Source organism: Malurus melanocephalus, unplaced genomic scaffold (genome assembly GCF_030028575.1).
Source record: "Malurus melanocephalus ecotype Western Australia unplaced genomic scaffold, MMel_1.1 scaffold_659, whole genome shotgun sequence".
Classification (NCBI taxonomy): domain Eukaryota; kingdom Metazoa; phylum Chordata; class Aves; order Passeriformes; family Maluridae; genus Malurus; species Malurus melanocephalus.
The window spans coordinates 253,653-280,165 of record NW_026623891.1 but is presented as its reverse complement, the minus strand read 5'-3'; the positions used below and the strand labels follow the sequence as shown (position 1 = coordinate 280,165).

General features: G+C 39.5%; 1 protein-coding gene across 3 annotated transcripts in view; it reads left to right on the top strand.

Moving 5' to 3' along the window:
* SYNE2 (spectrin repeat containing nuclear envelope protein 2) overlaps positions 1-26,513 on the top strand; it is a 155,224-nt gene that overhangs the window by 51,885 nt on the left and 76,826 nt on the right. For all 3 annotated transcript variants that reach the window (XM_057383782.1, XM_057383781.1, XM_057383783.1), the window contains exons 46-62: positions 479-625; positions 2,907-3,062; positions 3,428-3,678; positions 4,764-6,873; positions 7,581-7,903; positions 8,553-8,697; positions 9,046-9,261; positions 9,641-9,906; positions 10,675-10,831; positions 12,941-13,096; positions 15,773-15,913; positions 16,233-16,415; positions 16,890-17,027; positions 18,366-18,551; positions 19,534-19,656; positions 21,217-21,399; positions 25,057-25,182. In XM_057383782.1, the coding sequence (XP_057239765.1) occupies positions 479-625; positions 2,907-3,062; positions 3,428-3,678; positions 4,764-6,873; positions 7,581-7,903; positions 8,553-8,697; positions 9,046-9,261; positions 9,641-9,906; positions 10,675-10,831; positions 12,941-13,096; positions 15,773-15,913; positions 16,233-16,415; positions 16,890-17,027; positions 18,366-18,551; positions 19,534-19,656; positions 21,217-21,399; positions 25,057-25,182 (5,007 nt within the window). The remainder of the gene's footprint in view (positions 1-478; positions 626-2,906; positions 3,063-3,427; positions 3,679-4,763; positions 6,874-7,580; positions 7,904-8,552; positions 8,698-9,045; positions 9,262-9,640; positions 9,907-10,674; positions 10,832-12,940; positions 13,097-15,772; positions 15,914-16,232; positions 16,416-16,889; positions 17,028-18,365; positions 18,552-19,533; positions 19,657-21,216; positions 21,400-25,056; positions 25,183-26,513) is intronic.

The following is a 26,513-nucleotide window of genomic DNA, read 5'->3' as shown; positions in this document are numbered from 1 at the left end:
AATTTCAGTTGTGGCAAACTGAGAGATGCTGAAACCTACATCCAAGGAAATCTCCATGTTACCATGGGATTATCCTGCCTGCTGACTGCTGGGTGTCTAACCACAGGCTCTCTGTCTACTAGTTAAACGCTCAGGAAAATTCTAATCCTGTTAAAAAATGCGTTCAAGACTGTGTCCAGGAGAACACAATTCCAGGTCCCTGCTTGGAATAACGATACACAAACAGCATAGGTCAAAGTATRAACACTTGCAATTTTTCTAAAACTTTATAACAAAATTACAGCATTGCTCCTTGTAAGTGTTTTCCTTTGCTATAACCTTGCCCACAGTAAATTATAAGATGTAATTATGGTTTTCCTCACCTACCTATAATTACAGGTTTCATAACTTTCTCATCTCAAGCACTGTAATTACTACTCAGCAGGTTTGATTAGAGCTTTTTGATTACTGGTTTCTTTTGTTTTTCTTACACCAAAAGGAGAAGCCTAGCGATGTCAAGAATCAGTCAGATAGAGAAGATGTGGGGCAGGTTCAACAGAAGGTCTGCCAGAAAGGTCAAGTCCTGGAATCTGCAGCAGCTGAGAAAGATGGCCTGGGATCTAATACCCCAATTTCTGCACTTGAGGTAACCCACAGTCTGTTATTTCAAGTGAAATTTGCCAGTTGTTTAATTTTTTTGTGGGCATCAGCTGAAGTTCTTTTAGAAGAAGAGACAATTGCATCAAAATGGAGACCATTGTGTATATATGTCCAAGAAGTGCTTGCCACAAATCATAATTTCCAGTGGATCTGTTCAAAAGAGAGTTCACTCTGGTTTTTAGAGCCATCATAATCAGTCTTTATGATACTTAGAGTTTCTCTTTGAGTTGTTAATTGATACAAACTTCTTTCCCTGTTACTATAATTGTGATAGTTTTGCCATCGTGAGACAGGCAGATCAGAAAACAGAAATCCAAGGGTGATCCAGCATAAGAAAAGAAATAAAGTAGAGAAAGCAGAAGGGATTCAAGCTGAATTAATTTCAAGATACACCACTAAATTACTAAGTTTACTCTTCTTTAAGAGTAAGGAAGTTATGCCAGGYGCCACATCTACACATCTTTTAAATCCCTYCAGGGRTGGTGACCCCACCRCTGCCCTGGGCAACCTGTTCCAGTGCCTGACCACCCTTTCAGTGAAGAAATCTTTCCCAAAATCTAATCTAAACCTCCACTGCCACAGCTTGAGGCCATTTCCTCCTCTTCTGTCMCTTGTTACCTGGGAAAAGGGACCAATCCCACCTGGCTGCMCCCTCCTGTCAGGGAATTATGGAGAATGAGGTCTTCYCTGAGCCTCCTTTTCTCCAGGCTGAGCCCCTTCAGCTGCTCCTTTATYAGACTGGCACTCCAGACCTTTCCCAGCTCTTTCCATTCTCTGGACATTCTCCAGYCCCTCATTGTCTGATGTAGTGAGGACCCCAAAAACTGGACACAGAATTTGAGGTKCWGMCWCCCCTGTCTGTATTCAGGGAAGGCAGTGCCAGAGTGTGAAATGAGAACATCACACAAACAAGCATAACAAGTACACAGAAAGGTTTTTCTAAAAGTCAGGACACTTTTCTGTGTCTTTTGATGTGTTGGTATTTCAATCTGGTAAAGTGGATTTCCTCTCTTATGTGCAATAGCTTAACTGAGTTTTAATGCCTACTTGAGCTCTATGGCATTCCAAAGTCTCTCAAGATTAAATCTCATGTCTGAATTGATACAACTATTATGGACATGTACACAGAGAAATTGAAAAGTTCTCTGACTGGCTGCTTCATGAGTGGCCTCTTCAGTTTTGACTGAAAATAACCAAGAGTTCAAATAAATAGAATTATTCTTGTCTGATAATGTTTACTATGGGCTGTTTTCCACACTCAGAAGCAGGTGTGTTTTGCATAGCTCATGACCCACAGAGAGACAGATGACAACGACAGCTTACAAGTGAAATATGGCTGCAGGGATAACTGTTTCTAGTAAAACAGTATCTAAAGTAGCAATACTTTAGGTTTATCAAATAAGAGTTTTTTTACTGTTGCTGATTTTGGTTGGTAGTGCCATGGAGAAGCTCACACTGTGTATTTGTATATTTTTATACATTCACTTGTATGAAGTTTATAGATGGAACAGATCACCAGATACAAACAGGTACTGAGAGAAGGAAAATGCATAAAGTTTTTTAAGGTATCATCAAGTGACCCAACTAGCCTGACAAATTTAATTCATGATGCTGTCTGCAATAGCTGAAGGTGATGTKAAACCTGGCCCCAGCCCAAGTGCCTTGTCCTTCTGCTGTGGGAATCAGAGGCAGGGACTGCTCTGGAACCTCCTAATCCCTTCCTCCCCACCCTGATTGAGACATGACTCCCTACTGCTCTCATCTTACTGGATTTTGGTGGCACTYTGTGTCACAGCCAGGCTGCTTCATGCATGAGCTGCCCTGTGAAGAAGAGCTCAAGAGTGTCCTGGGGAGGGACACAGCAGTATTGTCAAGGCAGCTGCTGAGCAGAAGGAATGTGKGTGTGAAGAGAGGGTAAAGTTCCATGGAGGAAGAGAGGGAGAAGACATGACAGACGTGTGAATTTATCAGTAGCAGAGGTGGGTTCWGGGAGGATGTGATTTGAGGGTGAGGATGTCAGAGCTTCACTTAAAATGAAGGGCAGAGATTTCAAGCTATCTGAGCAGTGCTGGCAGGCCAGGATGACTGCAGGGGTGGGGGACAGTGATGGAATTTCCACTTTCTGGGTCCTGCTGGATCCACAGAGGCTGTTGGAAAAACCACAGCAGGATTTAGGCATGGCTTAAACGTGTGAAGCAAAGTGCTGCATTCAGAAAACCTGCTGGTTTAGGGTCCTTCAGAAATAAGAACCTTGTTTTGTGTTGTAGGACACAGGTGCAGAAGTGCTTGTCCAGAAGGAACTATTTCCTGGAGTGCAAGCAAACACTGAATATTTTGAAGAGGAACAAAAGGTCAATGAGCTGAAAAATGAAGTGGCTGAACTGGATATGGTGCTTATAAATGAGCAACTAAAAGAGCTGGAGGTATGGAAACTGCAGAGCCATTCCTCATTGTTAATGTGGCGATACACTTGCAGGATTGTGATTCATTCGGGCAAACCAAAAATTGTTGCCCRTGGTCTTATCTGAGTTTTAACTGCATGCATGATTAGTCAGTTTGTCTGCAAACTCTGTGCTTTGATGAATGTCCATGTGAATCTGCTGGTTTCAGTGGCAGATGCACCTAGAATTCCATGTGTGCTTCCATGACGTTCTCCTTTGCTCATGGTTGAGCAGGAATATATTTGTGGGCAAATCAGTATTTAAACCAATATTTCTTGTGAAAAGCTTAAAGCCTTTAAAGATCATCTTTAATCCCCTCTCTCTCTCTGTGCTGGGCTTSGTTGTAGAATTTAAAAGCAGAGCTGGAAACGTGGAAAGCAAAGTCTCAGTGCCACAGTGAGGAAGCAATTCCCAATGGAACAGGATCAAACAGAGAGGAGCCTGTGCTGCCCTGCTGGGACAGGCTGCTCCAGGAACTGGAAACTCTTCAGGCAGTGAAGCAACAGCAGTGCTGTTTAATTAATGAGTACCAGAAAAACCTTTCTGCTGCACGGTCCTCAATGAAAAATCTGTCCACTGAAAAAGATAACATAAAAATGTGAGTATGGTGGAAGGGTTTGGTCACGAGATTCCAGGACAAATATGGCCCTACGCTGAATTTGGTGCTGTGCTTCAGTACTGCTCAGACAACAATATGGAGTTATGTCCACTTCAAGAGAAGTCTTAGAGATTTGTTAATTTGTGAACAGAGTTAAGCAGAAGCATTTCTGGTGGTTTTCTGCTATTCCTGAGCAACATCTACTGTCTTTATTCTTTAGGCAAAATTTAAAAAACAGTTGCTGGGCTAAAAACCTAAAAAAAATTCATCTTAAAATATTTTTTTTTACATGTGGCAGATGTGAAATATTAATTTATTATTTTTTCCTTAAGAACGCACTAATTCAAATTTTTTTTTCTGAATGAAATATCTCTTTATTCTTAAAACTAACCTTATTTAATAGGAAGAATTCCTGGCAATAAGTAGGTCTCCGCTACCAATTCAGAGGTAAACAACACACACAAAATATTTACTGTTTCGTGAATTAGTCTTCAAAACTCAGCACTAGTTTGTCACAGAAACGTATCAAAATAATTCGAAAATCTCTAAAATTTATGAAATTGTTAATTTAMCCCAAAGAGATTGAAAAATTAGAATAAAAGTCTAGCTCTAAATGTATTTTAGATGGGTATTTAAAAATACTCCTGGTAATAAAAGATTTATTTCGAAGAGTTTGTCTTGCGTGAATAGAAATTTCTGAATTTTTTTTAATAACCAGTKTTTTTCTTCATTGTCAACCAGAAATTACTATAAAATACTGTTAATTCACTTAGAGCTGATGTAAGACTCCCATTGATTTTTAAAATGAGGGCTACATTCTGTATTAGTATATACTGTARTTTTAGAGAATATACAGTGGAACATATAATTTCTGCAGAGATATCTGAATGGTGAATGCTCTATGGATAAGAAAGAAATGATACTGCAAGGGTGGTTAGGGAATTCGTAAGGGCCCATTGAGAGATACATGTGATTAAAATGAATAAAGTTAGTGAATCATACTCTAAACAGTGAAATTAGTTTTTAAAAACATTTATGTGTAAGAAGAATTTATTTCTTTTAAACACTCCTCATATCTTTGGCAGGGGTCCTATGAACAACACAGTTCTTCTGGAGAAAATTAAGGCTTGCATAGAGTCCTTAAGAAAAGAAAGAGATGTCTTAAACCAGCTSCAAAGTCAGCAAGAAGTTTTATCTCAGCATTTGACGTGCATGGATAAAGTGTTGACAGAAAGCCAAATGAGGCAGCTGGAGCACTGGTGGCAGCACATGGAACAAGCAGTGCAAAAGAAACACGATCAGGTTGTGGCAGAAATTGATGAATTTAACGTGCTGATGAATAAAGCACGGGATATTCAGAGGCTGATACAAGAGCAGTATTTACAGGYAGARTTACATTCATCAGCTGYAGGAAAAGCCAAAGACCCTCTGATYTGGACCACGGAGCTGCAGGACATTAAACATGGTCTTTGTCTGTTAAAAAGAAGGATTGAGCTGCAGATGAAAAGAATTTGGAGTGATCAAGAGAAGGTGGCTTTGGAGAGCTCTTTACAGGATTTGCAGAGCAAATTGGAAACACTGTCAGCACAGCAAACTTCTCAAGAGGATACTCAGGTCACTGGTCCTGCTCTCATGAAACATGAAATGATGAAGAGGCTGAAAGAAAACATTTCATGGGTCAAAGACTCACTGTCCCACCTTGATCAGAAAGCAGCACTTTTCCCCAGTGATGTCAAATCACAGATCAGAAACTGTCAGCTTATGAACACAGATGTCCTAAACAGRGAGCCTGTGATTGTATCCCTGGATTCTGGGCTCCAGCACATCCTTCCCAGCTTGGAGCCAGAGGAGCTCTCTGACATGACCTTCCTTTTACAGACACTGAAAAATTCATACAAGGCTCTCGTTTTAAAATCAGCTCAGAGGTTGCAGCACTTGGAGCTCCAGCTGGAGGAGAGGCAAAGGCTCACRGCAGAAATCGAAAAAGTTCACTCTCAGCTCCGCAGAGCTGAGCTGATGGCCAGGCCTGACCCCAACCAAACCTGCACAGGCTCAGAGTTATTGAGCCAGCAAACCATTCTGGAGGAGATGCTGAAGGATGTCCAGGAAATAGAAGGGCTTATCTCATCCCACTGCAAGGAAAGTCAGGTCACAACTGGGGAGCTGAGCCTGTCTGAACAGCTATTCTTGATTGATCAGTTAAGGGGTCTGAAGAATAGAGCGAGGAARACACAGAGGCAAATTCAGAGTAAACTTCATGAAGTAGAAAAAAAGGCAGCTGTCTCCAGGGAGTTTGCTGAAAGAATAGCTTTGTTGCAGCAGGATCTTAATGATCTACAGGATGCTGAAATGATCCTGAAAGGTGATGAACTAGGAGATGCCAAGCAGGGATTGAAAGACAAATGCAAGGCACTGAAAGAAAAAGTGTTAGCTTTTCAGTCGAATTTGTCACAAGTAGTGAAGTACAAGGAGATATTTGAATGTGTAGGTCTGAAGTGGGACTCACTGCAACTGGATGAATTGCAGACTAAATTTTCTAAAATTAAAAATAAAATCAAAGGGAATATAATACACTTGGAAAATATTGTTAGGGAATGGGATAAGATTCAAGTGTTGCTAAATGAAATCCAGACTGTGACATCCACTGTAAGAAAAGAAGCTAACATCCTAAATGATAACTGCAGCTCTTCTCCTGCTGAGAATGTCATATCTGCACAGATTCTATTGCAGGCAGTTCAACAAATCTTGTACCTAACCCAGGAGGCAGCAAATCAAATAAACAAAAATGAGCTCTTTGATGCATCATTCAAAGAATCTAAGAGGAAAGAAATAAAGAGCCTGGAGAAAAACGTTGAGGAATTAAATCAGTTTCTTCAAAACTTGGTCTCTGGGCTGCAGAGTGTAAACAAGGAAGGTAGCCAGAATGAAGCAGAAAATATATTCCACATCATAAAGCATATTCAGTCAGAGCTCCAGCATCCACTCATTGTAGACATAAATACAATGCAGGATGAAAAGCTGCGATGGGAAGCAATTCAGAATATGATGGAAGCCAAGTTTTCTGCTCTTAAATGTATCTTGGAAAAGGAGAGGGAAAACCAAGAAGAAAAATCTGCTGCTGCTGCTATAGAAACAAAGTTAGAGACACTGCAAGGGCAGGAAGCACAACTGAAGGCAGACATTGCTGCCCGTGTTGTAAGTATATTTAATGAAAATGAAGGATTGAGAAATGTTTTTTCACCAATAATGAKATTAGRTGCTTGTGACTGWGACATTTTTATTTTCATGACTCACMTCCTCATTTACTCTAACAGYTGAATTGGCCYGTGRKCATCTCTGYATTGGTGGATAGGATGGGAATCATGATGGGAACTGAGGATACAAAGGAAGTTGTGTTCRGTTTGATTGTAATCAATCAGTGGGGATTAGCACAAGAATGGGAAAGAGGAGGAAGGAAAATGTGGTGTTGAAACATTCAGCTGAAGAGAGACTGAAGGGTGCAGTTATCCTGCAGTTCTTGGGTCTGGTTTTAGGTAATGTTTTCCATAGTGAAAGCGATGAAAAAAAAAAACAAGATCCTTGTCTCTGCTATAAAGAGAAGTTTTACCACTTGGGAATGATCAAGAAGAGTAAAGCACAAATCAGACCAATGTGGCCAGGCCTCAGGAAGGGTAAACATCATTCCTGTGGCTGAGGGCAGTTAATTCATGGGTTGCAGCACTGCTYTGTCACTTTGTAGGAAGAAAAATGTGTTTGCCACACATCCTCCCTCACCTCCTCAGGCYAGTTCTGGGAGCACTGCTCTCAAATACAGCCAAGGGTGAAATTCTAAGACCATCTGGTGATCCAGAGGAGCACAGCAGCCTTTCTTTATTACTCCTGTGTCTTTTTAATTCTTCCAGAGTGCCCTGGAGGAGGCATGTAGGGCTGGAGAGCTTTACACCCAGGCCCTTCAGAGGGCTGCCAGGCTCCTYGAGGACTGTGAAGCTCCAGCCCAGGCTGCTGCAGCAGAGCTCTGCAGCTCAGAGGAGATCTGTCAGACTCCWCAGTGGAAAGAGGAAGAGTTCAACGCTGCAAAAGCTGACTTAGAAACCCTGCACTCCAAGCTGAAAAACCTGGTGAAGCCAGAAGACAAAGYGTGTCTGGAAAATGCTTTAACAGAACTGGTGGGGAAGAGTTTGGTGTTGAGGAAGAGGGCTCAAAGAAARGAAGCTGATGAACAGAGGTGGGTTTAAGAGATTTTAACAGATCTTGTTCCTTATTGTGAGAAACKTGACTGAAAATAAATCCAGTGTTGCTTCTGCTCTGACAGAAATTCAGAAATCCCTGGTAATTCAGCAGAAGCAACAGGAATGCTTATAGTTCATCTCAGGAAGGAAAGTTGTAAAGGAAGGAAAACTGCCAGACAATAACCATACTGCTATTAATTTACAAWGCAGTCATTTGTTGTGTATTCCAAAATGTGGGGCTTGACTGAGGTCATTGGGGGCCAGAATCAGAAGAAATTAAGTTTCTGCACTCTCCAGTTCGTGCTGGTGGAGGTTAGAATASCATTCAGAGGGTCCCTAATTCATATTTTCCACAGCCTGTTCTGATGGCTTGAGAAAGCAAAGCCCCACAAGGCACAGGCTGTGGTTTCCTTCCTTCAGGTACAGAAAAATTCTGGAGRGCCTTCAGATCAGAGTATAGAAAAAGTGGAAAAAAAAAGTGAAACCTGAAGTGTTTAACAACTGCTAATTGACAATAACTTGCCAAACAGTCAGACTAGTAATTTCTAAGGTTTTTTTTAAAAAAAAAATTATTCCATTGGGTATTGTGGAGAGAGGAACAACAGAACAACAAATTTTAATCAATCCATTCATTGTTTCATGCAGGTATTTTGAAAAGCACAAAAGCTACACAGAAACCAAAGATAAAGTGTGTGATAATCTCAGGAGACTGGAAAAGATGCTGAGRCAATCTCTGTCTAAGATTCCAATGTCTTATAAAGAAGCTTTGGAGCACGTAGAAGAAAGCAAGGTGAGAAAGGCTGGAGAAATAGAAAAGCTTGTGCAAAACTAGTTCAGCTATGTACACCATATCACTGACATTCTTTATCCTGTATTTATGGATGAATAAAACCACAGAATATGTTTCTGTACCTGTTAAAAGACCATGTGAAATGAATATATCTTACWGCTGTAAAAATTAAACGTTTTATTTACCCCATCTTTCTCCAGTCTTAGCCAACAGAATTCTCTCATTATTTTACCAACTCAGTGGAGTTATTGCCATTTTCCTCAAGGATCCTAATTATATTGCTGAATACTTCATTAATACTCCTGAYTGTAGCATTTTATTTATTTATGTGTTTGTTTTTCCTGTAAGATTTTAGTCTCCAGCATGGAGTCTGCTGAAGAGGATCTGGTGAAGCTGAGGCAGATCTCTGGAGAGCTGCTGAGGTTACGCAGAGGAAATGACAGGGCCCTGGCAAGGATTGTAACAGTGCTGTGGGAAAACTGGCTGGGTTTGCTTGAGGCAGCCAAAGGGCTGGAAATTACCTGTGAAGAGCTAAAGCAGGAATGGAAGTTCATCAATGAAGAGGTGAGTTGCTCAGCATCTGTAAGCTTGGGGGATGGAGATGGGGCTGTGAGTAAAATGGCCTGTAAAGGGCTGAGATCAGTGCAGAACATCATTCCCCACCTGCTGCTCACCAGTTGTCCCCACCCTTTCTTGAATCTGGGGTCAAAAATGGTCATCAAAAATTACAGTGCAAATACTCTAAACACAGAACAACTCTGCATGGGGTTATGTGCTTTGTTAAAGCAAACTCAGACACAGATTTTGTCACACTTGAGAGGTTCCAGTTCTGGCTGTGTAATTCCCTGTACTTAGTCACCTGTGGCAGTAAATAAATAATGTAACTTCAGGTGGTGGAATAGAAAAAACCTTTATCTCATGCTTTGCCATGGTGTTTATTTAGCTGGAACGAGAAACGATAATTCTCGACAAGCTCCAGGAAGAGCAGCCAGAAAGCCTTAAAGAGAAGGAGAAGGCCACCAGAGAGGAACTGGTGGAGTTACTCAATTTTGTGAACTCATTTGAAGAAAACATCAGCCAGCAACAGCTCCTCTTGCTCTTGCTTCTTCACCGGATCAGGAACATCCTGAACACACCCGAAAATGCTGAGGGAGAAGCTGCCCTTCCTGCCTTGTGTGAGATAAGGGCAATGCAGGAGCGCTGCAAAAAGTAAGTGGTGKGGAATTTCTGTTGGAGGTACGAGATAGGACTGTTTACAAGCACAGGGATTTTTATTGGMTATCAGAGAATATTTAAAAGCTGTAATGTAGATGAAAAGATGATGAATGCTCTGCTGCATCAGACCAATGCTCCATCTCACCCATCTGCTGTCTCCAGCGTGGGGGTGTATTATTTAGGGAGAAGATCTGAGCCTGGCCATATCAGTTGTGGTCTGTGATTTGTTTTCAAATGCATTAGGAATCAGAAGGAACAATAACCAGTTCCAAGCTCTTGTAAATTTTAAGGTTTTCTACTCTTAGGAAAATCAGACCTTGTGCTTTTTGCAACAATGCAACTTTCATCATACTGAGCAAGTGCCATGTCTAAAATTCGCCCCAAATATTTTTTAAAAACTGATGATTGTACTCAAGCTTCTCTGGGCCTGTTTTTGGACATGGGAATCTTTGTGAGCAGCATCTGCTCTGCCAGCATCTTCAGACTCTGAGAACCTGATCTCTGTTTGCTGTTTAAATATGCCTGCTGTCTGATTTGGTCTGCCAAATGTACTTTGTTTAGCACTTTCTGAAGACTCACTAAAGAAACGGAGATAATAAGTGACATAAAACTCATAGATTTAATTACAGAAAAAAAACCCTAAGTTACAGACAAATGTGGTTCTGGATATATATCTACATAATATCTGCATTAAGCATGCTCTTTGCTCTTGCTTAGTGTAGAGTCAAAAAACAATGTATTCTTTCTGGGAATCTTCCACAGATTGTACAAAAAGGCTCAGGACCATAAAGATTCTGTGAAAGCTGAGATTCAAGAGAGGAACAAGGTCACTGAAGAAATAAGTGCTGTGACAAATGCATTACAGAATGCTGCATCTGTGTTACTGCAGGATGCTGATGGAAAGGCAGAACAGCTGGAGGTTGGTAACAGCTCTTTTTAAATCCTGAGCAAAAAATTGTTTTTAATTGTATCTAATCAAATTATCTTTTAACTGTAGAACTTTATAATATATTTATTTATTTTAGCCTACCAAAATGTAGTACAAAGTTGGGCTGTCTTTGCTGAGTCTTGTATGAAAACTGGTTGGGTCTCCCAGTCTGGCAAAGGGCTGGGAAAAATACAGAAGCCAAAGACCACCATGGCAGATAGGGGGTTAGCATAAGAGAGAAATGTTTATTACATGTTCAGGAAGTTCTGGAAACCCATGAGCCAGCATTGCTGTGGTGAGACCTTGGATTTGTCTGAAAGGGCTGGTTTTCTATTTAAAATTATATAAAATTAGAATTTAGAKTCGTGTCTGCTTTTTTACTGAGTTTTTTACATCCAGAAGGAAATTTTACTACTGCAGGTRCTTTATGCTTGCTCTTTTCCCTCACATTCAAACTTTGCTACTCTGAGCACCTAAAACTCAACCAGAAGTGAGTTTACACGTTGTTCTTTTTTCTCATAGCAATGGCATGAGCAAATGTTAGCAGCAATCCCATCAAATGATTTCTTTTTAGCAGTATGTCACAGCAGGCCTGTTCCTTTAGAGATGATTGAGCTGAAATGATTGAAGAATTCATTCATTTTATATAGTCCAAACACCAGTGAGCCCAAATCTGCAGGGCAATTTYGTCCCTTACTTCCAAAGAAAATTTAATTTATATAARATCTATAGAATTGCTCAGGATTCCGTTGAGTGGAAATAGCTATTTTACTTTGAGATGACAAACCTGATTTAGCTGGGTGGCAGAAGTTTTAATTCACCCACTCAGATGAAAAGGGGAAGTGTTATTATCTCGTCCCTTAGGAAAAAAATGGAGACAGTTTTGTTTTGACAGGTATCCCCTTTCCAGCTAAATAACCTGTGAAATGTGAACATGCAATAATATACAGAAACCAGTTAGCAGAGATGTGCTTTGTTTTGGAGACAAGAGTTGTAACTGATGCTTTCCAATTCAGGTCAGGGAATCTGTGAACTCCCATAAATATTGGCACAATCTTAATTGGGCCATTTGACAGCAGCAGCCTTCTCCGTGACACAGTGAGGCACACAGCTGTTTCATGGTTTTGAGGGTTTGTTTTGTTTTTTTTTTTAATATCARACCCAGCTGTTGTGGGATGACAGGAAATAAATCAATCTCAGTCTCTCACATATTTCTTCTGCATGAAGGAATAGATTCCCAAGTGAAGGCTATGAATTAATGGATTACCATTACTCCTGATTGAAAAAGCAAAGGCAGTTAATTTTARTGTCTTTCATTGCCTGGTAGGAGCTTTGGATCATTTTCCCCAATAACTTGAGTTAACAGTTGAGTTTCTCAAACAGCTGAGCACCGGGGAAAGGAACCATAAAGCGAGCTAACAGAACTTTCCAACTTGAAACTCTAGAAAACCTTCAAAACAAATGAATTTCTTCATTCTTTCTGCRGGAGGACTTAGCTCAGATTTTATTTCTAGGCCACAGGCTGGGGACAGTTGTCCAAGTTTCTTTTATCTCATAAAACCTACATTCTTTGCACAGAACTGGAAACTACTGTTTTGCAAGGAGCCCGCTCTGCATAATTGCCTGAAAGCAGACACTTCAGCCTGAAACCTGTTGCTTTCTGTGGCCTTTGTGTTGTTTATAATAATGAAGGGATGGACGTTGGCTATTAAACGTCTTTCAAAGGGGAAAAATGCAAAAGGGAGAGCACAAAGGTTAACATTTAATCATAGGAGCTCTTCAGATGGTCCCTGGGCTGTGCCTGTCAATGAGCATCGGTGCGTCACTTCCCGACACGGAGCTGGATCAGGTTTAATTAATTCTTACAGATTGAAAAGCATCGTTTGATTAAATGAGYYAGTATTGCTCAAAGTTTATCTGCTYGCASAGGTAATCAAATTCGGTTTGATATCACAAAGCAAATTTTCCAAACCATAATTGTGGTAGGAAATACARAACGCTCTGTGTGTATATACACACRTATATATCTATATGCTCATAAATGCATGTGCACTCAGCAAAAACTGGGTAAAGCTGCTGAAGTTATTCTTAATTTTATAGGAGCTTCAGAATGTRATTGATAGAGAGAGTCAAGCTCTGGAGGATATCATGGAGAAACTTCGGATCAAGTATTCTGAGATGTACACAATAGTCCCTGCAGAGATYGAAACACAGCTGGAGGACTGCAAGAAAGTGTTGCAGGACCTAGAAGACAAGGTAACTGTTGGTGTGGTTTCCATATTTATCTATTTGTAATCTATAAATCATTCCTCATGCTTAGGTCTCTTTTGAGAATAATCTTATGGTAAGCATTATACCTATATATGCATATTTTATTACAATATATTATATATATATATATATATATATATATATATTTTACATATAACCTTTTCATTTTCTATTAAAAAAGGATGTGGCAGAACCTCTAGCAATAAAGTTTTAATATAATATGGATGCTGTCTTCCATCCAATCTGATTCTCAAACTGGGAGGTCATAGTCAAAGTTGACTGTAAAGTTTRCATTGCTTGAATGAGAAAATATTTTCAAAACTGGGTTAAGAAAGGACTTTGAAATGTTTTTTTTTTTTTAAATCTAATTTGCACATGTAGTAGGATATCATGACATGGTTCTTTTTACCACCCCTSAGGACATGGTTGCCTTCCTTTAAAAGCAGGCAGGGAATTTAAATAGCTGGATCCCATTGCATCAGTTTTTTGCAATGCTTTTTATCTATAAGGGATATAAACACTTAATTGAAAGCAAAATTAAGGGAAAATAGAGTAATGCTCTGAGTTTGGGGTCAACTTTTAGCCTGGTACAATTATCATCCTTGTTACTTCTTCATCTGTGTTACTTTAAAAATAAAACACTCTCAATTCTCATATTTCAGAAATAATAATGTTTAATGCTGATTTTTAGGGTTAAGACTCAGTTAATTTGATAAAATTTGAAAGTTTAATAAAACAGTTTTTAAWTTTTTTTAGTGTGTATCAAATTATTCATTCATTTTATGTTACATAAAATATTTAGCAGCATATTAACTAGAGCTTATTGGTTTAATTTGGTTAACTTTATGTTTCAAAATGGGACTGTCCTTTCAGAACCAACAACTGGGAGGAGAGAAGGGAAGCAAAACAGTATTTATGCTTTGGGGGTTTTTTGTTGTTTACTATATCATTTATTTAGATAAAAGGCTATCCCAAAGCACACATAACCTATTGGAGTGAAAGAACTGGTCCTGGAAGCTACATAATATTTGCTTTTCACAGTCTATCTAGGAATTTTTTTAAATGCATTTAGGAAACAAAATCCTAGTGGAACTGGAGGTCGGTTCAGTTGTATATTCGGAGATGCCAGCGTGTGTTGAATTGAGTTAATTTGTTGTATTTTAATGTCATTCTGCTTTCTTCTAAATCTGGTAACCAAAAAATGAAAACAGATMGTACATTTGATGTCATAAATAATAAATTTATCCCAGTAAGAAGTCTTGAAATTAAAATCCTGCTTTGCTAATGACCAGAGCATTGACGACACAGTGTTATTATCCTGAAAAAATAGATTAAGTCAGTGCTTGATCTGCTTTCTCATTTCCAGCTGTGTCATATCACTCATACATGATTCTCTTTTATTTTGGAAGCTGGCACAATAATTATTGACAAYTTTTCATGTCTGGTATATTCCAGGATTGTATTAATGGTCAAGTGTGGAGTGATTACAGCCTGAATTCCTTTCTCCAAGCAGTCTTAGGCATTAAGTACAGACTGACTTCACAGATTTTGTGGTATAAACGGGAGTATTTCAGAGAACTATTACAGTTCTTTCTGTATATATTTATTTTGATTAATTTTATCAATACAACATTGCACTGTGGGTACTTTTTAGAGAGGTCATGTTGGAATCTGTATGTGATATTAATAAAATTAAGAAATTAGTAGATAATTTTGTTAACTAAAAATTATCTTAGTTCCTCATCCCAAGGATAAAATATTTCAGTACTAGGAGCTTCAAGTGAAAATAACTACTAAATTAGAAATCTTTTGCATCAAGGCAGTATAAAGCTGTTCGGTGTGCATTTGCCCCATAAATCCTAGGGTTGCATCATACAAAGAATTTACCATAATTTAACAATTTTCTGGTGCTTGGCTGACCCTGGCAGCCAGCAGGGCTTAGTAAGAGTTTGGGCCAAAAGGAAGGATTTTCTCACTCCCTCTCTTCTGCTCCACCATAACCTGGTAGCTTCTGCTGTGTTGCTCAGTCCTGTGCTCAGGCAATTACTTAACTTCAGCTCTGAGAGTTTTTCTCTTTCCAAAGGAAATCAGGCCCTCCAGTGCACTGATTTGTCATTTCTGTGGAGTCCTGCAGAGTGRAATTAAGTTCCACATATTTGATAGGCCTCGGAAGTTTTCATTTTAGTGATAAATCTCCAAGTTTATTTTGAGAAATCCTCTGTGCATTGATGCCCTTTCATATTCCCTTATTTGTTACTTGGAAGTCCCAGCTGTCAGCTCAGACATAAAGGTGTCATTTTGGGTTTCTTACAGCATAAATCTGAATGTGACCCTTTCCATCATGCAGCACGATCAGCTTGTGTCAGAGATGAGAGCAGGGAGAAGCAAAGCACCCAGGGAGCTGCAGTGCCTCAGAGATTGTTTCCTCAGGGATTGCCTTCCTCAGACAAGTGTTTTTTAATRACAGCAAATTTGTGAGCAGCATGCAGGTGTTGAACCTGCTCGTGWTAACACTTCTCACTGCAAATGTAGTCCCATTCCTCTGTTTTTAAGTGACTTGTCAAGAGAAGCATAAAAAGAATTTGAATATTTTTGGTAAGGTGGTGCACAGAAACAAGCAGGTGTTTGTAATCTCCCCTTGCTTTCTCTTTGCTCTGGCAGGTTAGCTCTGAAATCTTGCAGAACTCTCCTCAGTATGTGCTGAAAAGAAAAGCAGAAACTATTAACAATGGCCTGCAAGCTATTGAAAAGATGTTACAACAGAAGAGTGAAAACATTGCCAAAGCCAAAGAAGTTCAGAAGGTAATCTTGAAAAAAAAATCTGTGTGTGTTAAAAGATTTTTTGGTTGTTTCTACAGAGCCTGGCTTAGCGTGAAGTGGCCTTCCATTCATTKTATGTCTGTAAAAGGAGAAGTACAAGCAAGCTGGTGAATATTTATCAATTCTTTCTCACAGGAAARTCCATGKTTTTTTCAACTGTGAATCMCACYAGTAGATGCAAAGTGYTCTGTTCTCATCATATCAGTTCKGAAGTCTTTGCAATTCCACATGAAYTACAAATAATGCTGTTATTATCTTTGAGCCTKACCTTRTATTTMATTTCCCWTCTCTYCACATGCAGCAAATTTGGGACATGCTGGACCTGTGGCATTACAAGCTSAATGAATTGGATGCAGAGGTGCAGGATATAGTGGAGCAGAATTCCTGCCATGCCCAGGAGTTGATGGATATCCTGGTGGCCCCTCTCCAGCAGTACCAGCAGGTCTCACAGCGCGCTGAGCGCAGAACTGCCATCCTCAACAARGTGAGTGCAAATGGGATAGKTTTTTAAAAATCCAATCCTRTTAAAAAACAGAGGGCTTCAGAGGCTGTCAAATGAGTAGAGTCACAAGCCTRCTGTGGAAAGGCTGATTGTAGCTGKTTTTTTGGAGTGGMTGCYCCAAAAGACTGGCTCAAACCARGGTTGAGGGATTCCTGGGTGGAATTTTTGAGATCGATCCCTTAATTCTGCTAACGGGCTGTCTGTTAAAGCACCGTTGCCATACAAATTGCAACAGTGGCCCCATGAAATGTAACCATGCAAGCACCAAAATCACCTTTGATGAAAGGAGAATGCCTGAAATCATGAAACTGTTTAAGAAAAATGGGGTTTATTTCACCATGCTAATTTAACTGATGCAAATGCATCCTGATTTCTTCTAATCTTGTCCATAGATTTATCCTGTACAATGAACAGCAATTCATTTGTCCCTTTCTGTAAAATCCTGTCATTTCCTAGGCTACCAACAAGATGGAAGAATATGAGGARCACCTGAAGAATGTGAAAGATTGGATAGAAAGCACCAACAGTTTGCTGAGAGCAGAATCTCAGCATGACTCTGCAAAAAGCTTACACAAGCACACTGATGAGCTCCAGGTAAGAGCTGGTGCAGACAAATGATCCTGTTAGCACGAGTTGCTCTGTACAGATGCACTTTTTATTCTTAATTGTTCCTGATGTGAAGAATTTACCATTTGCTGTAAATATTTTAAGTGAAAAATAGTTACAGTTGACACTCATGAAATACAGATGCTTTTTGATGCTGCACATATCCATCTTGTGCAAGTGCTAAACTTTTGTACATTGTCCAAAACTGTGTGATTGTCTTCTGTAACCCTGCTGAGTGGCTATAGTCAGTTTTTACTGTTTCCATATATATGATTCTTTCTATATTGTGTGTTTGTGAGCCAAAAAGGTGAAGTGCTATTTTGATATCTGTGTGTTAGATGGAACCTTTGAAGTGAGTTGTGGTTTGGAAAGCTGTGCTTACTGTATCTTTAAGGTAATTCTGATTGGTAATTTGAAAATGGAGTGTTTGTAATATTACTGGGAAGATCAGGGACAGTGCTAAAAAAAATGCTGGCAATTTTGTACTTAAAAATCGAGTTTTCTGTGCATCTACTCCACTTGGGTTAGACCAAGTGAGAAAGCTGGTGTTTTAAACATAGATTTTTGTATTAAAACTAGTAGGAATCTTTAACAGGAAATAGCTGGCCATTCTGGGCTGATATGTTACAAAGCATGTAGCCACAATGGGGAGACTGRTTTCCAAAACCCATGAGCATTTTTTGTGGCAAAAGCTTACTCTCCCTGTGTTTGGGAATTGGAATGTGTGTGTGTTCTGGGCTGTGAAATTTGTGGATTCAGAAATGCACTCAGGGCTTGCATKAGAGTGGAAATGTGCATTCAGTCACTTCCTTCACTCATCACCCAGACAAATGGGTCAAATGCTTTTCTTGCAGCCCCAGAGGAAGAGACTTCACATCATGCACAACTGGAGCATTTTGTTACATCTGCTGTCTGTAGGCTGGTGTGCAGAAAACCCTTTCTGGGTGTTTGACTGACRTGTCTTGTTCATGTACTTGAGGTCAGCCATGGGAGCTGAAGATGAATCTTCTCTGGGATCTTACACACTTTTTGGGGAGGAGCTCTCTCTGAGCTCAAAATCATCTTCATAGCTTTTGTCAGGCACATGTAAACTTATTTGATTGGACTGATTCCTTTAAAATCATGGCTCAGTCTCAATTTTCTCCCTGCAGGATGCAGTGGTTCAGTTCCCATTTGAAGTGGTTTTGTCTGAGCTRAATTTTTGTGAACACATACAACAGTCAATGACACACAGGAAATTAAAACTGGCTCCTTTTGGTCCTTACCTCTATGAAATTTCAGTGTTCAGCACTGATGTATCAAACTAAGCTCTTCTTTTGTCTCCAGATGGCTTTGGAAGACTCAGAGCAAAAGCAGAATCTTCTGCACGGTATCTTCAGGGAGCTGGAGGAGCTGACACCAGTCTTTGAAACAGAGACTTTAATGCAGCAGCTGAATGAAATCGATGTCCAAGTAGCAGCTTTACAGCATGAGATAGCAGAGATTCTTCCACAAATCCTGCATGTGGCTGAGGTAAGTCTGGGTGACCCATAAATGCCTGTTATCAGAGCATCATYGTATGTTAGGAAATACAGATTGTATCACCTGCATGGAAAACAGGTTTTTTGGCTGGTTTTTGTAGGTGTGTCAAGTGAGAAATTAACTGTCTGGAAACAACTCATTGTTAACTAATTAAGCTGTAAAGTCCAGGATTATCAAAGGATGTAGGAGGAAAGGCTGGGAATCTGGTCTGGTTCAGCACAGAGAGGCTTGAGAGTGGGAGGTTGATTTTGCTGCTATTTTCTGCTCCCTGATGGGGRATTACAGACAGGATCTGGTCTGATTCCTTTTGAGGTGTGCAGCAAAAAGATGAGCAGTAACAGACCTCAAGTGTGACAAAGGAAATTACACCTACATAGTGGGAAGAAATGTATTTTTTTTCACTGAGATTGGTCAAACGGTAGATCAGGGTTTCCAAGCAGGGTTAATATCCCTGCCTCAAGACATGCCCAAATCTCAACAGGATCAGACCTCAAGTGCCCTGGTTTGATGGGTTCCAGAGACCTTTCAAAGTCCCTTCCAACCTAATCTACTCTCTGAAAGTTCACAAGAAGCTTCATGTGTTTTCCTTTTGCAATTGACTTAAGACTCTTCCTGTTGGAAGCTGCACCAGTGTAATTACAGCATTTTCCCATTCTGATAAGTATCACCACTGAATGAAATCTGTCTTCTCACTACTTGTAATTTATAATGTGAATTTTTAAAGGATATTTCAGTTCTGTATTCAGAGTTTAAAACAGACCAGATCATCCTAAGTACTTCATTCCTTTAGGAGTTATGGCCATAAGTAATTTATAATAACTAACCTTTTGATTGATAGCATCCATTAATGTATGCTGCATATTCTGCACTCATTTTTTAGTATTTCATTTTAAATTTAGGTGAAAGACAGAAATGCAAGTTGGCTTTGGTGWTTGGGCTATGTACAAATACTCTCTTTGTTCCCAAATTCTAGGAATTGGATGCCATTGAATCTCATGTGAAAGTGTTTGAGAAGGATGTTGCAGAAATGAAGACAATCCTGTCATCAGAAGATCTGTTAGAATTTTCTCCTAAAGACCAACTTAAACATGGACAGGTCTGTGAAAACTACTCTTGAGGTTTTTTATTCCTGATCAGAGTAAATAAACCCTGGGGGTGAGGCTGTTGAGAGACGTTTTCAAGAAGCACAGTCATGGTTTGAACACAAAATATTTGAAATTAAACACTATTGAGAATATACCCACAGAGAACTCGAGTGTAATTTAGGCACATGTCAGGCATAGCTGCCATATTTGAGGATCTCCATTTTTTGAGAAGTTTATGGCCTGATTTTCAAGAGACACTTTGTTCACACCACTCTATTTGGCATCAAATGGTAATCTCAAAGTTAGAAAATTAGGCCTTGTTTTTCCAAAAATGGTGAGAAATTTTAGCAAGTGATTCTTTTATTTCACCCCACATGCAGTCCACAGTGTTGTCTGCCTGAAATTCAAAAAGCATGGGTTTAGTTTCASGTRAGGAATAAAAATTCCAGTGTAATTMYAGTGTAAAAGTAGCAGTGTWAYTCTCATAACAAAGCTGTACAGCTTGGTTGTCCAGAGAAAAATTTTGTAATGGCTATATTACATGGAAAAACTAAAGCAATATTTCTTCTGGAAAATAAATTTCACCTACCTCCTTATTTTAAATCAAAGCTGGAGAGTACAAAAAATTCCTGATGCAAACTGGTTATGATTGAGAGAGTAAGAATCTCTGTTCCCATTGGGGCATTTTAAAACAAAATCTTCTTGAGAGGGAGTCCAACAAAAATGTTAGTAATTAAAGGTGGTTTGTGTTTATAATATTTTTTTCTTGTGAAGTTGCAGCTGAGTGAGGTGCCAGTAGGGTTTCATATTTCTWAAGGAGAACCAAGAAGTTATGAGCTGCCATTGCCATTCTGTATTTCATAAATGAATTACTTGAGTCTTCCATAAAACATGTATTGTGCTATGAAACTGCACATTTCTGTTCATCCCAAACTGATCAAGGTGGCTGTAAACTGTGCATTCACTCAAAGAATTGTGATAGGAAATGCCGTCCTTCACAGGAAAGCCATCTTCAGAGGTGTCTGCTGACTTCCATCTCAATTCATCCTCTCATCTGTGTTGATAAGACTGCTTTTAGGGCCATCACAAAATGACTGGTTTGCAGGACAAAACACAAAATCCAGAATTGCCAAGAATGACATCAAAGAATTTGCACCAGTTTTTTAACTGTTTTCTCTGCCAATGATGCTCTACTTTGAAATGAGCTGCTCAGTAAATAACTAGTCTGAATGTGACACTTTTTTGTCACTATGCAAACTTTATGTATGTATATGCAGAAAAGAGAGAATTTTAAAAATAGGCTRTATCTTTGTCTTGCTTTAAACAATCTCACCATGAATTTTCACTTATTTGTTCCATGATTCACAGAATATTCTGAGTTGTAAGGGACCCAAAAGGGTCATGGARTCCAATTCTTAAGTGAATGGCCTACATGGGGATTAAAATTTCTTCATTTTAAATTGGAAAGTTGCCAAAGACAGCTTTTGCTCRCCGTTGGTGTAGTATAAATTCATGGTGTTGATTTTTCTAACTCAGTATCACATCCTTCATCTCTCCTGTCTCTCCTACAGGTTATACTTGAGCACGTTGGTCCCATGCAGAAGACAATTGTTCATATTCAGTCCTATGAAGATGCACTTCAGCTTCCAGGCCTGAARATGAAACCTTTCTCAGTCTTCCAAAGAGCCAGACAGCTCTTGAGAGAATTGAAGAAGTTAGAAAAAATTACTAAAGAACAAAATGACCTACTGGAGGTAATTGATTTTTTTTTTTATTTTATTTTATACTGAGTAATTTTGTTCTTTAAACAATATGGCTTTTGCAGCCACATAGTTACACCTACTGTGTCTTCTGTGCAATAGTGTGGGGATTTTTTTTTGTTCTGTTTTTTTTTTTTTTTCTCTGTTTGATTTGATATTGCAACAAAGCCCACTGAAAAGTCTTGAAANGCATTTCAGTTTTCCAAATCAGTCACAGCTGACACCATACTGTGAAGGAAATGAAGGCTCAGCTGTCTCATGCCCCAGGTTGGCACTGGTGATGAAATCCAGTGTTAGATGCAGAACATCTGCAATCTTCAGGTCCTTAAACTCACCTTGACCATGGAAATTCTTCTTGACAGCCATTAGATGGAAATGGCTAACAGCAGGAGGTTTTTTACTGACCCAAATTAGCAAGCCAGGAAAGTGGCCATTCCCTACAGCTGTGTCCTGGTTAATTCAGTGTTTTGAGTCAGACCAGCATATGACAGGGACCTTGGAGATGCTGCTGGCCAGACCAGGTTTGGAAACAAGTGATAAAAACAGCAGGAGAAGGCAGTGCTGGAGGGTCAGTGAGCATTAACTCAGGKGCAGGAAGAGTTATGGAACAGCTCCAGACCTGAAGGAACCTCTGTGCAGCACTTCACTGAGCAATGTGGTTGTACCAGCTCAGGGAAGTTTTTAATTCAGGGCCTGGTCATGCTCCAGTGCCCAGGTTGGAGGAAATCTGGATTTTGTAACGCAGGTTCCCACGTCAGCAGASGAATGAAAGTTGTCTTGTGACCCATCCATTTCTTGGCAGGATGCTGACAGCACCTAGACAAACATTACTTTTTCTTTGCTGATTGGGTTTTCCTAACCTATTAGAGTAAATCAGAATGTTTTAGAACATCTAAGTGGGTATTTTGAAGGCCAGGCAGATACAAGTGGCAGCTAAAATGGGAATGTCCGYCTTTGATTTTTGGTTTGTGAAATTAAGAACACCACACAAAGAGAAAAACTCAAACATGTCACATGACTAGTGCATGCTTGGAGTTCAGAAAAAAACTATTATATCTGTATAATCCCTACGATACCTTTTTTTAGTCCTTACAATTCCTTATGTCCAAAAAAATGGATGTGATAAAATGTACCTTTTTGAGAGTTACCAGATGAAACAATGGAGAATTTTCAAAACACTTTAAAAGCACCAGAAACAGGGTGCTTTGCATTTATCAATTGTTATCATGACACTTGTACCTGGTTTGTGTGGAGTACTAGGTACAATTTTACAATTTTTTTCTCCTTTTTGTAGAGCTGTGACCTTTTTTTGCTCAGCATTTGCCTTTGTCTCGTAGACACCCAACAATCTGTAGCTGAAYGAAATTTCTTTGTGAGAAAACAGATTGGAAAACTTGCAATTCTTGGCAGCCAGYGTATCAAACTGTGCAAAAGAGATTTTCCAGTGCAGTTGAATGGGTTGAAAGCTGCAGTAGGACAATACAAGTCTAGCACCAGCTAAGGTGTAACAAAGGATAAAGCCATTAAACCACAGCATTTTGAGTGCTGTATTAAAAAGGTGGCAATTATCCTGCTGGAGAAGGAAGCAAATGGCAGCTGAGCTTCCTGTACAAATACATACCTTTGTTTTCCCCCAGGGATTAGTTTTTGGATGAGTTTGCCCATATTTTGCTGTGGTGAGGCAATGGGAATTGCACCAGTRCTTTTTGTGTAATTAAGTTGCATTGTAACATGTGAAACAGTATAACAGAAACAAGGCTTGTAATCAGCATTGAAAATGCTTCAGGGCAGGATTTTCCATGACTTAGTTCTTTGTTGAATGTTGCCCTCTGTTCTTTATTATGGCCTCTTAAGTTCCACACCTAAATAACGTCATCAGGAAGAAGATTTGGAAGCCACATCTATTTCTACTGGTTTTCTGTGCAAGAGAGTGGCATTATTTGCATATCTGATGATTTCCTGACCTCATTTTCACTAAGCTCTTCCAAAACAAACACACTGTGGGTAGGTGGGCCTTTCCCATGGGTAGGTCTTCTAGTGTTACCACAACATAGAAAGTAAAGAGCAACTGCTGACCAGGAAATAACAGAGAGGCAGCACTTGTAGGAAGACATTCAGTCCCTCATATATGGCATCTTTTGTTATTTTGGATAAAGGATAAAAATCAGATTTTCCTTTCCCTGGGTAGAAGGCAGAAACAAATTAATTATCTTGAGGTAAGTGGCTATATTGACATATTGGCCCATAACAGGAGACACTGGAGTCTGTGTACAAATMTTCATATTCATTAGTTAGTGAAGGAAATTTGAGGTAGTATTCATTTAAACCTGTTACTAAATACTSTTCATATGGAATTGAAGGTATGGGTAAGAGAATCTTCCTTTTAGGAATCTTCTTTTACTTTCTCATTAAAACTGAGCAGAAGACCTACTGCTTTTTTTTTTTTCCTCTTTGAATCTTTATGGCACTAAGAATGCCACAATGAAATATCTTTCCCTTCAAACTGGCTTTCTTTTTTTCAAGTGAGGAAAATAGTTTTTTCTTACTTCTAATAYCTGTAAGTAAAATAATAATGATTACTTAGCACCTCATTAGCCTGCATTGTCTCGAGGGAGAGTGCTGTGAGGAAGTGACTGAAGAAATGGCAGAGTTGCTGCTCATAGCAGGAGAGACTCTTTGCTCTGAAAAGCAGAGTCTGTGAATACTTTGCAGTGAGATCTTTGACCTGTTGGGTCATTCAGGTGCTTCTGTCAGCAGAGCAGGATCAAGCCCATTGACTTCACTGTTCCTTCATCACTTTTGCAGACCCCTGAGGAACAGCCCTCAGATATTCTTTGGTTCTCAGCCTGTGWGCCCAAAACCACAGAGCCACCAAATGCTGTGCATATTCCGTGTTTTTGCAAAATATTTTGATTTGTAGATGCCACAATTTCTCAATGACCATGGCAGGCTGTGACTGACAAATACAGGGAGAGATTGTGTGGGGAGATTGCCCATTTCTGCATGAGCAGTAAGGCCTGGGGGGCAAGGAGATTTTGCTGGCACTGTCAAATGATTAAAAGTGAATTGGGCTGTTCATATAATATATGTTTTCCCATAAGCCATGTAAGAAGTTCACACGGTGGAAATACTTATAATTTTTCTAGGAAGAGTTGACATTGTCAGGCAGTGTGTCTGGCTTTCCCTCTGAGCTGCAGTGTTTGCCTGCTGCACAGCACAGTTCATTTTTGGTCAGTGCAGAACTGGCTGGCAGARAAGACTTGAGCACCAGTAAAAACCAGTTAGGCTTTCTAACTTGCTATGAAACCCTGTAATTTCTCTCTTCTTCACAACCTTTTCTAAATTGTGATGAATGTGGTGCAATATTTCCGTTTGATAGCTAAATTCACTGTTCCACTYTGGAGCTCGTAGACAGAATACTCCACCATACTTCAACTTGTGGATAGAGCAGCTTGTTTGTCTTTAGCAAGTGAATATTAAACTTGGTGAGGGATAGGATTGTGTGAAGTTAGCAGAGCAAACACAGTTTCTGTTACACATAACTACAAAGGAGGCTTCAGTACTTTTCAGTTCAACTTTGTTTCCTTACTGACTTGTTTGTTTCTGTACTCCTTATTTTCAAAATTATTTATGGAGGCTGTTATTTCACAGGAAACTGTGAAGAAAACAGAAGAATGTGAGCAAGAAATTGAAAAGTTGAAACAACTCTTAAAAAACCACTTCGTTGAAATATCACACGAAGATCAACCAGAAGCTCAGAAGACTCCTTGTCCAGAGGTGGGTTTCATTGTTTTTTCTCTCATGTGTTACTTGTCCTGAGTAACACTAATCATGGTGATGCAGAGCACTGAGAAATGGTGATGTGCAATTTAATGCCATAGTGTGACCATGCAATTAATTGCAATTAATATTACTCTACAAGTTGGGTATATCTTTCATAATATAATCCTTATTGATTTTGATGTATCATTTGTGCATGTATCAACTTGTAAGAGAAATTGGGTGCTGTTTTCATGACAGCAGTTTTGGTGGAACATTATGTAGCACTGAGAGCTCACCTGTGCTCAGCATTCTGCTAATTTTCCTGAGGTGGCAGCCTGGGATAGTGCCCAAGGAGAGATCAGAGTCCCTTTCTGATGACTGATCATCCAGTGGTGCTTTTTGGGGTTTCTGGTTAGGGTTAGATTCATTAGACTCTTTTCCTTGTCCTCACTACCACCCTGTGTTTTCATCCACTGATAAACATGTGTTGCTTTTCTCTCTACAGTCAGTTGCTTTCTGTAATGGATAAATTGATTTTTTTTAATGCAAAAATAAGATGTATTTTAAGGATAACACCGCAGAAGTCAGGAAATTACTAATTAAATGTAATAACTATTTATAAAAGTGCCTCTGAAATGCTCAGTTTTTTTCCAGTCAGTCACAGTAAAGTTAATACACTTATATTGTACTTGCCTAATAACTATAATCACTCAGTAGGCTCCTAAGTACATGGCTGCTCTGCTGTCAGCTGGTTGGATGTTGGAGGCTTCATGTAGTACTCAGCATGACTCATTTCCTGATTCTTCCTTGTTTTTGTCTCTGAGTGCAGCATTTTGTGTTTAATAGCTCTTTTTTTTTAGCAGAAAACTTGGCAGTTAAAGCACTGYGTGAATAGAAGTGGGCAGTGGAATCGCCCATCTTGCTGAGGGATTTCAGAAAAAGAAGTGATTTTAATAAAGATGTGGTTTCTGGGGAGGTTATGGCTGATTAAGTTTGCAAAACAGTGGCTGGTAAATCTGCTTGCAAGCCTCCTCCTGCAGTGAAATAAATGGATATACTGTTCATAGTGGACACTGATAAAAACATGCCAAATTGTCATGGATGTCTGTTTCTTCATTTCAGTGGCATTTCCTTGCCTTTGGGAGATTTTTTTGTATGTTTTTGAGTGTACAAAAGGAAGAAAGCTTTGTCAGAGCAGAGTTCCCATGTCCTTTGAAAATTTGCTGGAGCTCCTGCCTCCACCTTCCCTGTCACGCTGCCACCCTGGAGCGATGAACAGGAGCTGCAGTGGAGACAGGACCAGCAGTTTCCCTGCTTTCATCTGCCACAGATTATTGCTTGCATAA